The 12,076-nt window shown below is 39.1% G+C and overlaps 1 protein-coding gene across 1 annotated transcript in view; it reads left to right on the top strand.

Moving 5' to 3' along the window:
- Positions 1-12,076, top strand: part of EBF1 (EBF transcription factor 1) — a 469,914-nt gene that overhangs the window by 454,109 nt on the left and 3,729 nt on the right. Inside the window, 1 exon segment of the mRNA XM_043988839.1 lies at positions 2,570-2,764. Coding sequence (XP_043844774.1) covers positions 2,570-2,764 — 195 coding nt within the window.

The raw sequence follows: 12,076 nt of genomic DNA, 5'->3' as shown, positions 1-12,076 counted from the left end.
TGTAGTAAGAGTTTATGTGTGTAGAACTAGCTACTTCCTGAGTATTGAAACTACTGAAGAAACCTATTCCTAGAACTCGTGTCTACTAAAGAGTTACTATTTGAGGTCAGCCTTCACTCCTCTTACTTTTTATTTTGATCCATCAGAAGGTTGTCCCTGGTAGACCTATCATTTCACTAATACCTAATCCATTCAATCAGAAAATGTTTCAATCATGACCTGAAAATTAAAAGGTGGCATTCTTAATTAAATCAATAAACTAATTGCTGTATAGTAGCAATTCAATTTAGGCACTTTGATTGCTCAGCCTTCCTGAGTACTTGCAGACACCAAGTGACTTCAGCCTAAGATTGTATCTGTCAGACTGTGAAACTTTGAACATTTAATTTCCATTAATTGATTTCCTCAGTGTTCACAAATATAGTATCAGATTCTCAAATAGGCACTCAGATGGGACGATTTTATCTGCATAAATGCAAATAAAATAATAACAGAAAGCCCAAATGATTTGAGATTTTTCTCTATGACATTTAATTATTCATAAGCCACTCATGTTGAAAAATTCCAAATGAGATTAAAAAAATAAATAAAGCAAGACTTTCCACTAGTGAATGCCCTTTCTGGTATGGTGTCTGATAACCAATAATATTGTAATAAATGGAACTGTTTGACTATATTTCACCCCTCCCTCTTTGAGATTCCCTACCTCTAAACACACATAATGATCACATTTGCCAAAGAGATTAATTGCCTTCTTCAGTGAAACAGCGGGACTTCAAATCTACGTATATTTAAAAATCAAACCTCCAGTACAAGAATTTTGCAATTTAAATGGGGATTATTATTGAGCGCATTTTCACTTTTATAAATCCTTGGAGAGGTATAAAAATGCTACCCTCATTAAAAGAAAAATACAGTTAAGAAAATATATCTGTGAAAATTCTGAAGACAGCTCTGTATTCCTGCTGTGGAAGCACCTGATAACCTCACATTTGGGCTTTGGATACAATTGATCAGGGTCTGCAAGTGAAGTGTTGAGGGACCAATTCTGCAAAACCTGTCTCCCCTTTTCAGTTGTGTCATGAGGGCCAGTTGATGCAAAGTGATCAATTCGTACTCGTGTAAACTTGCCAAAGCTTTAGGCTCAGATACAAATATTAGCCAGATAGCTCATGTAATGCCGGGGAGGCCTAGAATTTCAAATCATGCAGCTAAAAGTCAAAGTGCTAGTGCCCATTGGTCCACTAGAGTTGGAAGGGTGTGGGTTTATGTGAACAGATGGCATATGGAGAAAAGACTGAAAATAGTCTCTCAGCAGGGAGAAACTCAAGTTGTGTGTGGGATGGCAGGACTCTGGAGAAGATGTGTTTATTGAAATAAATGAGAGCTGAGTCTCTAGTGCCAAAAGATTAGAGACCAAGTCTAAAGGAGATCTTGGCTGGTGGAAGATCTACATCTGTCCCAACCATCTCAGGTCTCCTGGTCAGCTAATATCCTTTCCCTGTAGTACTGCCAAAGTTTTCCCATCATTAGTCATCATGCTGATCCTGAGTACCAGACAGGACTTAAATATCATGGTAATGTGTGTGTCCACATGCCTTTCTGTGTATGTATGTACACACTTATAAGAAGGACAGTGTGGCATAGTGGATAGAGAGCTGGCCTCAAAGCAGAAGGACTTGGATTACAGTCCCACCTCTGACATCTACTGGCTGTGTGACCCAGGGCAAGTCAGTTAACATCTCAAGACTCTAGGCATCTAGGATCACACATTAAAGTGGTGACAACCTGCCGCAGCAGAAGTAGTTTCCTCTTCTGGATGGGCATAGTTCCCCATACCATTGAAAACTCAGGCGCAGTTCCTATTCTATCTTTGTGTGTGTACACATATGTATATGCATATATATATGTGTACACATGTCTATATGCATGCATACATATACACATGCACACATATTGGTATATACTGTATATGTGTATCCACATGCACATATATAAATATATGCACACAGATATATATGTATACACAGTGATATTATAAATCAACAAATAGGTTGAATATTTTTATATATAAGCACTGTACTAGTGCTGTAAGGGATACAAAAAAGCTTAATGAAATACCTGCTTCTATTTCTCTGTCTCCCATAGAATCTGGCCTATTAGCAGATGCTCAATAAATATTTCTGAATTATTAAGAAATGACAGCCCTTTCTCTCAGAGTTGACCATCATCTACTTGGGAAGACTGGGCCATGTATATCAAAAGTCAGATCAGGGGGCAGCTAGGTGGCGCAGAGGATAGAGCACCGGCCCTGGAGTCAGGAGTACCTGAGTTCAAATCCAGCCTCAGACACTTAACACTTACTAGCTGTGTGACCCTGGGCAAGTCACTTAACCCCAATTGCCTCACTAAAAAAAAAAAAGTCAGATCAGGCTTTAGGTGGTGGTAGCAGGTGGAGGGATGGAAAGAATTCAGAGCTGAATCAGGAGCATCACTAAAGATGTTCTGAGGCCTCCTGAGGACCTCAAAATTGCCAATAAAGAAGGGTTTTTTTTTTTCCATTTTTCAGTCGTGCCATCAAGTCCAACCATGGCCTCCTCCACTAGCCTCCCCTCCAACTGCAGCAGTTCCTCTGGGATCTTCTCTTTCTCACCAGCCAACATGGTCTCAGCAGTGAAACAGAAGAGTGCTTTTGCTCCAGTTGTGAGACCTCAGACTTCCCCACCTCCCACCTGCACCAGCACCAATGGGAACAGCCTGCAAGGTAACTGGGGTCCATACATGGTGGGGTGGGCCCTACTCTCTTAACCTTAGAGGCACTGAGCTCATAGGCCTGGGACCCACTCTTTAACTGTTACTCAAGTGACCCATCCCCAATTTCTCCCTCTTTCCCCTCTTCTTTTCCTTTAAGTGTTAACCACATTTCCTATGCCCTTACCCCACGGCCACCCAACCCACTGTTGCTGCCCAAGGAGTGGCTTCATCTGTGTCTAACTCCACTAATTCTGCTAAAGGGAGTTTCCATTTGTAAATCCAGCCTCAAGTGTTTTGTTCAAAAGTCCTGTTTCCTTTACTAATGGCATCCTTTTTCTTTTTTCCTCTTATTCCCTGTTGTCGCCATTATCAGACCAGTCTTTTGTGGACTCTAGCAAGTACCCCACTGCAGGGTCTCTCCAGGGACTGGCCTTCTCCTGAAGTACGTCACTCAATCTTCCCTTCCTTGGCTTTTGTCACTATGTGTGTGTACAGTCTTCCTCTCTCTTGTGCAGGGCACTGGAGCTAATGCGTTGCAAATAGAGAATAGCGAGGGTCTCCTGGCTCTGAGTGTTCTCTGTTCATCATGAACCCTGAGGGTTATTGTGGTCATGTTTAGACACTGATTTGGGTTGTACTTAACCATTATCATAGAATGCCCACCACATGTGATAATCATCTAATCCATCCAAGCCAATGGTGGTTCAAACCCACCACAGAAAGTGGAGGTGAAGCTTTGGTTGGGAGTAATGGGACTTGTAGTAGTCCATTTTTTTCTTTACATTTGCCTTGTAATCTCCAGAGTACTCAAATTAAAACCTGCACAAATTTTGAGGTGATCCTCAAATGAGGATTTTAAGGTGAGACCAAGCTAACTACTTCTGCCCTATGTCAGGTTCCCTCTGTGTGACTATGTGAGAAATTCCTCTGAAACTCAGTTTCTTCTTATGTAAACTAGGATTAGCTACACTTATCTTATCAGGTGGCAGTAGAGAAAGTGTTTTGTTAACTTCAAGTGCTAGGTGATATAAATGTAAAACTTTTTGATCAATTGATAAGCACTTGTTTACCTACTATGTGCTGAGCACTTGATGCTTTAGTAAATCTGTGGTTCATTAACATGAACAATTATTATTATATAATAAGAATATATGAATTATATCATATAATTATGAAATGATTATGTAACATAGTAATGATAAAAGTAGAATAATCCTTTTTCTTGAAAGGAACCTTTAAATTGATTTGTTGAAAAAAAAGCAACAGGTGGGAGTGAATGCAATCCTGTAATTCTCAACTGGCTTTTACTTCAGGAGTGTGGTCTGCACTAAATACTAGAATATGGGGGGGGGGGCAATGAGGGTTAAGTGACTTGCCCAGGGTCACACAGCTAGTAAGTGTCAGGTATCTGAGGCAGATTTGAACTCAGGTCCTCCTGAATCCAGGGCCAGTGCTTTATCCACTTCGCCACCTAGCTGCTCCCTAAATGTTGTAACTTTTGCCACCTTTGTAGCAATGATAACATCCCACATTCCTCCAGTGTAGAGGTTCCTTGCCTTTTTTTTCATGTGTTATATACCCCTTTCACAGTCTTGGAATCAAAATAACATTTTAAATACATGAATTAAGATACATAATATTACAAAGGAAATCATTTCTATTGAAATGTGGTTATCCATCTATCTATATTAAAAATTCATGGATCCCAAGAACCCCATATCTATTGCTTTACAGTTTACAAAACAGTTTTTATTATAACCCCGTGAAGTAATAGTGCATCTAAACATTATTCCCATCCTATAGATGAAGAGTCAGTGGCTCAAAGAAAGTCAATGACTTGGCCAGTGTCACGTGGTTAGTCAGTTTTGGGAGGAGCTCATCTCTTTTAGTTCTCTCCCTTCTACTCTACATCCCATTTTGCCAACCATTGTGTTGAAGCTATTCCTGGCTACCATTCATTGTTCAGGCAGCCCTGCTGGTCAAGGTCCTTCCTGATTCATTTCAGCTAGTCAATTTTCTGAAAAGTGTGTGTGTGTGTGTTGGGGGGGGGGGTGGAAATATGACTCCAAAGTGATGTTTTAGATAGCATTATTCATGATATAAAATGCATACATCCACAGAGGAGAATGAATCCATTCATAAAAGCCTGACTCTCTGACTTAACTGATCACTAAAAATAACTCAACATTGTACTTAGAGTACTTTCAAACTGGCAGACCAGGGGTGTATAATCCTTAAGCTAAAGTCAGTTGTAAGGAGTTTGAATAATAATATAATATACAGAAAGCACAAGCCTATCATGTAAAGTGGAAATCTACCATTCTTGAGCTGTCAATCACCAGTCTTGTTAAAAACTGATCTGACGTCAGAAACAAAATATAACAAGGTTGTTAATCGACAGCTGAGTGGTGGTGCATGGAGGAAGAGTAAAACATAACGCTACTTTTCAGAGCTAAGAAGTCCAAATTGCTACAGTGCTTGTTGGCCACGATTCTATCTTAGGGCTGTATTCAAGTGGGGGTAGGGGAGTTTCAGGCCACAGCTTTAAGGCCAAAGGACCACAAGAAAAGTGATTACAAGTTAAGAGGAAAAAAAACAACAACACAGATTAGACTTTGACATTAGAACTGAATAGGGGGCAGCTAGGTGGCACAGTGGATAGAGCACAGGCCCTGGAGTCAGGAGTACCTAAGTTCAAATCTGGCCTCAGACACTTAACACTTACTAGCTGTGTGACCTTGGGCAAGTCACTTAACCCCAATTGCCTCACTAAAAAAAAAAAAAAAAAAAAAAAGAACTGAATGGATCTCTGGAATTCATACCTATGATTTTTGTTGAGAAAGCCTTGGTGAAATGGCTGAAGAAAAGCTTGATAGACCCAGAAAATGTCCTGACCTCTTCTTCCACTTTGTATTGTAGGTTTTTACAACAAGAATAGATGATGGTTGTGCTATTTGCAAATCACAGAATCTCCCAATAGAAAGAGCCCTTTCAGAGTCCATCTATTCCAACCTTTTCTGGAAATTTCCAAAGCAGAGGTTGTCCAGTCTTTATTTAAGGGGACTCATTAACCTCCTTCATCGGTCCCTTCCACTTTGGGACAGACCTAATTATTAGAAAGGGTTTTTCCCCCTTTACATGAGGCCAGAAATTGCTTCTCTGGAGTTTCTGTCAATTTCTCATAGTTGTATAAACAAGTTTAAGCAAACGAATCTAATCCTTTTTTTTTTTTTTTCAAATGATAGCCTTTCAAATACTGGAAGACAGCTATCATGTTCCCCCTTCACCAAGTTTTCTATAGGTTAAACATCCCTAGATCTTTCAACATATATCATGATTTTGAGGTCTTTAACATGCTGTTCACATTCATCCTAATTCTCTCCAATGTATCAGTATCATTCCTGTTGTCCGACCTCTGAATTTCAACTGAATATTCCTTATGTGGCCCGACTTATCCTGGATACCAAGTTTCTCAATACAGCCTATGATTGCAATAGTCTTTGGCTATCATATCACAAATTTTAAGCTTGCAGCCCACCAGCCCCACTAGCCCAGTGCCTCCCCCCCACCCCGCCCCTGCCAGATATTTTTTCAGATGAACTGTTATCTAGCTGAACCTCCAGGTGATTTTTTTAAACTCAAGTTTAAGAATTTATATCTACTCACTTTAAATATCATCTTATTAGTTCTAAATCAATGTACCAATCTTTCAAGACTGTTTTACAGGGCAGCTAGGTGGTGCAGTGGATAAAGCACTGGCCCTGGATTCAGGAGGACCTGAGTTCAAATCTGGCCTCAGACACTTGACACTTACTAGCTTTGTGACCCTGGGCAAGTCACTTAACCCTCATTGTCCGGCAAAAAAAAAAATACATCCTGATTCTGTCCTCTAGCCTGTGAACTTTTCCTACTAGCTTTGCATCTTCTTCACATTTGATAAACAATCCCCTCTAGGATTTCATCTTAGTCACTGATGAAAATGTTCAACAGAACAGGGAAAAAGTGCAGATCACCAGGACACTTCACCAGAGACATCTTTCCATGTTGACACCGATGTGTCAATGATTATTCTTTGGGGCTGGCCAACCAATTCCAGTTTCACTTAAGTATATTATTCTAACCAACATCTGTCTTCCTCTTGACCACAAGAATAGCATGAACAACTTTTTCAAATACTTTGCTAGAATCCCAATAAATCATATCTACAACATATTTAACAGTCTAGTAAACTTGTCATTCATGTATACTATATTGATCTGAATAGAGAGCACAATTTCACACCAAATCTGACTTTTATAAAACATGAATGCATGTTTTAGATTAAAATGGTTTTGTTTTCATTTTATGCCAGTTTACATTTCTCCCTCAAATATATTTCTTTTTAAGAAGTTTAGCCTTTATTAAAAGAAAGTTTGTTTTCAAACTAATGTGGCCCTTAACTAAGCCTAATCCTAGTTACTTTGTATTCTTCAAAATCATATAGTGCCATTTCTTTAAAAAATTCATAAATTGATACTAACCCTCTTCCTCAGTCCAAATTATGTAGTTTTATTCTCCTTCAAAAATGATCTACTTTAGGATATTTTAGTCTTGTATCTCAACATCAAAGAGGAGGGAAAAGATACACAGAAACCTTGTTACTGAAGGTATTCACTTAGGTGATATCATTCCTTGACTGTGTACTTCCCTGGGTGATTTGCCATCCCAGATAAAAGAGCCCAGGAAGCAACAGCAATGTTCTCTCATTACTTATAATTCCCCTGTTATGGGACTTTGTCTTCCCTTTTTTAGGTTGGAGACCAATCACAAGGCACAATGTTAACCTTGAATACTCTTAATTTCTTAAGCTTATGTGGTCTCAAGGGCCCTAAATCCTGTTCCATGAAGGCTATAACATGCTTCATCACATGCTAAGAAAAAATAGCACATATAATTTGAAAAAAAGCCAGGGCAATTCAAAGCAAACTTTGTAGATGTTAATCCTCTCCAGTTCTCATTTCACCTATCTCACCAAGTCCTAACCCTACCTCTTCATCCATAAAAAGTTATGCAAACAAGTAGCAAATTTTATGGCCTTTTTTTCCTTTTGCTTGATTCTTATATATATATATATATATATATATATATATATATATATATATATATATGATGGTGTCTGGGAAGAACATATTCTTTCATTTTCCCAATTATCTGCTCCAGGAGTTCTTTTATTGCTGTTTTTGGGGTAATTGTATCAGGAGCTCTGCGCATTTAATGTCTTTCCTCCACCATCTTGGCTCTGCCCCCCTCATTTTCCCAATTCTCACAAATCTGCAAGTCTTTCTCCTTTGACACAGTTCTTATCAAATGACCACAACAATCATTAAATTGATTTAAATTGTAGTAGATTTCAAACCAAATTGTTAATACCTCTATCATCCCTCTATATCTATCCCTTTCTCTCCATTCATGTGGATGTCATCCTGAGTCAGGGCCTTATCACCTGTCATCTGGAATCTTGCAGTGGCCACCCTGCTTCTTTGTCTTTTTCCTTTCCAATCCATTCTCCAAACAACTGACAAAATCACCATCCTAATGGTTTACAATGTCATGCTTCTGTTTAGAAATCTTATATAGCAACTTATTGCCTCTAGGATATAATACAGATGCTTCAATCTGTCGGTAAAGCCTTTGGAAATCTGGCACCTGCCATACTTTGAATGAAAGGATGAAGCATTTATTAAGTATTGACTATGCCCTAAGCACTAGGCTAGAGATAAATACAAAAGCAAGACAGTGTCTGCTCTTGAGGAGCTTCCATTCTGATAAAGGGAAACAACACATAGAGGGGAATGGCTGCCTGGGAGGAATGTTGTGATCTAACAAATCGAAGAGATAGTGAGTAGTCATTGGGGAATCTATTGATAATCCTTTCTAGTAGTAATGGCTGTTAATTTTATTGCCGTTATCAGAGGAAGAAGTGGAAAGGGGAAGGGCATGAACAATGCAAGGCAAATGGTAAAGTGATGGCTATGGTAGAGTGTGAAGCCTGGCTGAATAGAATGGAGACATATGAGTTTGGTTTCTTCCACTCACCAGTTGGGGTAGGGAGGGCGGGTGGGTGAGTGGACAGTTACAAAGCTAAATGGATTAAATCTCCTAGGGAATGGTTTTCATTGGTCCAGAAATCTGATGGCAAAGCCAGCAGGGCAGATGGCAAGAAGATGGCCATGATGAAATATGAAATACAGCAGGAGCCATGGGCACTTGAAACTCATGCATCCACCAAATTTATCCTCTCCCCATTTCTCCTAAACTACTTGCTCATCTCTGGATTTGGCTTTCTACCTCCTTTGTCCATATATCTTCGCATAGGTTCTCCTTCATGTTTGTCTCTTGGAATATAAAACATTCTTCTAAGTTCAGCCTAAGTTATACCACCTATAAGAAGCTTTTCATGATCCCCTTGTTATTAGGGATCACTCTTCTCAAATTCTCATATTTATTTATATCTTCCAATAAAAATGTAAGTTCTTGAAGACAAAACCTTTTTTTTTCACTTTTGTCTTTGTATTTTTAGTGCCCAACATAGTGCCATACATGGAGTCAGCACTTAATAAATGCTTTTTGAATTGAACCAAGTTCCTCCTGGAGAATGTGCCCATATATAGGGAGATAATAGCATCATAAATCTAGATTAGGAAGGGACCAAGGGCATCTACTTCCAGAGGTGTTAAGACTTGTCTAAGGTCACATGGTAAGTAGTGATTTGATCCTCCAACTCCAAATCCAGCATGCATTGGTATAGCACCACTGGATTTGGTGTCATCATGTGACCCTTTATATCTTGAATAGGCACCAATAAATGAAAGTGCTGGCAACATTATTGAATGTTTTCATTACATGCTTCTAGCCCCATCACAGACAGTATCAAACTGTAGTGTTGTTGTAGACATACAATAATGTGTGATTGCAAATAAATCTATGGAGTCTCACTATTCTACAAATATATCACCTTTGGTTACCTTTTTTGTCCTTTTGTACAAAAATGAAATCCCTTTTAAATGGGGTCCAAGGCATAATAACTTGATACCTGATTCCATTTTGTATTGACAAGTCTCAATTAACTTCATTTTTTATACTGTACAGACAAAACCCAAGTGGAGTTTTGTCTAATCAAATGAGAGAGTTGAACTAGATAATCTCTAACATCCCTAGAGACCCTAATTTTGTTAGTAGAGACATTTAAAACACATAGTTCAGTCCCCAAAACCTACTTTGGGGCTTGGAACACATGGTTATCTAAACATGATCTTTCTTTTTTTTGGCATAAATTATGTGTTTTGGCTATTTCTATAGACCACATTAGTTAGATATTTGTCAAATCCCTGCTTGTTCTGTACTGGGTGGATGTAGTCAAATTTAGCCATGTATATGCATGTAGACACTGGGACCTCATTTTTACATGAACCTTTCTAGAGTAGACTTTTGGTATAAAGAAGCTCTATCCAAGAAGATGTTGGCCATCAATCTAACTTTAGACTCACTTCACAAAAGAAGTGTCTTTAAGGTGACTGAACTCATTTTAAGGGTAAGGATAGGGAACAAATTTTTAAAAAAACAAACTTGTAGTATATTTAGTATGGGTTAAAGGTCCTCTGAATCAGGTATATGGCATGGTTAGATGTGACATTAGAAACTTCCATTTACTTTGGGGAACAGCAGTCTCTTTCGCCAGGCTTCATAAGAGTTGAATTCTCAGATTCAATCAAATCTAAGACCCTCTTGAATCTTGGGGGGTCTGAGTTTCAAACTGGACTCAAACCTTTGGGGGTTTAAGTTGGTCTGCTCTTGGCAAGAGACAACTTCCTGTTTCTAAGAAAAAAGGCTTAGGAAGGCTTATGAAAAAGACTCCAGGAGTTGTTAGATTGCAAACAGTTCTTGCAAAACAACATTTGGATGATTTACGTGTAAATGAATCAGAAACATGTGGATTCAATTTCCCTGAAAATACAGATGGGTTTAAAAATTAACGGAAAAAGTGTTGACAAAATACATTTTTTTAACTTTCAAATGTCTTGGGGGCAGGGAAGGAAAGCTTGAGAGCCTGAACCTGGCTGATCTATGCTCACCTCCAACTTTATTTGAGCTGTTGTTTAAAAAAAAAAAAATCAATGATATCCCATTCTGGCCAGGAGAGCTAAGAGATGGAGAGGGTAACTTCCTAGGAAGGAGCATTTCTTTAAATGTGGAATTCTCAAATAAAATAGAGCAGACACTTTATATTTAGTTGTCTTCTAAGCCCACTGCCCCAGAAATTCCTTCACTGTGCTTCCTTTCATGAGTCAATTATGCCAACAACTGCCCATCATTTCTGACCAACTGGAACCTTCCCCATCCTAACTTATTCCAAAGTGGCCAATTTAATTGAATTCTTAAGGGAAAATATTTAAGTATCTGCTGCATTTCTTTCTGATAGAGAAAGTGCCACATAGTGGATAGAGAGCTGGCCTTGGAGGAAGAAAGATTTGGGTTCAAGTTCTGTCTCTGATATACACTGGCCATGTGACCCTGTCACTTAACTTCTCAGTGCTCTAGGCTCCTCTGTAACGCTCGTCCGCAGATAAAGGTGCCAACCCTCATTGGTGAAAAGTGTTACCTTTTCTGGGAATTTCCTATACAAGGAAACCACAGGTCTAGTCCTCATTCATAGATTTCTTTTAAATAAAAGATCCATGTGCTTGTGATTATTTGCTTGGTTGCAATCAGCTCTTCCCACCCCCAGTACCATTGCAGTAATAACTCCTTACATTTGTTTGGTGCTTGAATGGTTTTCCAACTGCTTCCACATGCATGATCTCCTATGACCATTATAGAACCCTGAGACATAGGTAAAGCTGCTAGTAAACCCATCTGACAGGGAAGGAAACTGAGACCCAGATAAGCTGGCTAAAATTACAAAGAATAATGGACAACTCTGCCTGTAGGGTTTGCTTCCCTTGACTGATGTCCTTTTCTTTCTCTATCTTCCTACCTTCCAGGATTTCCTTTCAAATCTCTGGACTGTCTAGTTAGTCTTTATCAAGATCAGTCAGTCCAAAATTCCATTTTATAGATGAGGAAACTGATGCCCAGAGAAATTAGGTGACATACCAACAGTCACAGCTGAGCTTAAAACTCAGGCCTCTTGAACTCCTAGTTCATGGAGTCTTCCAAGTATCCCACTAAGCTCTGCCCACTCTCTTCTTGGCTCTACATTTTTCAGGAGTCAAGTTTAAGCTCCAGGGGCTCAGTCTGTAAGTGTGTAAGACATCATCTTTTTGGGGAGGCCTATAAAAACTGG

Source organism: Dromiciops gliroides, chromosome 2, assembly GCF_019393635.1.
Source record: "Dromiciops gliroides isolate mDroGli1 chromosome 2, mDroGli1.pri, whole genome shotgun sequence".
NCBI lineage: Eukaryota > Metazoa > Chordata > Mammalia > Microbiotheria > Microbiotheriidae > Dromiciops > Dromiciops gliroides.
The sequence above is the reverse complement of the archived record's forward strand: the minus strand, read 5'-3'. Positions and strand labels throughout refer to the sequence as shown.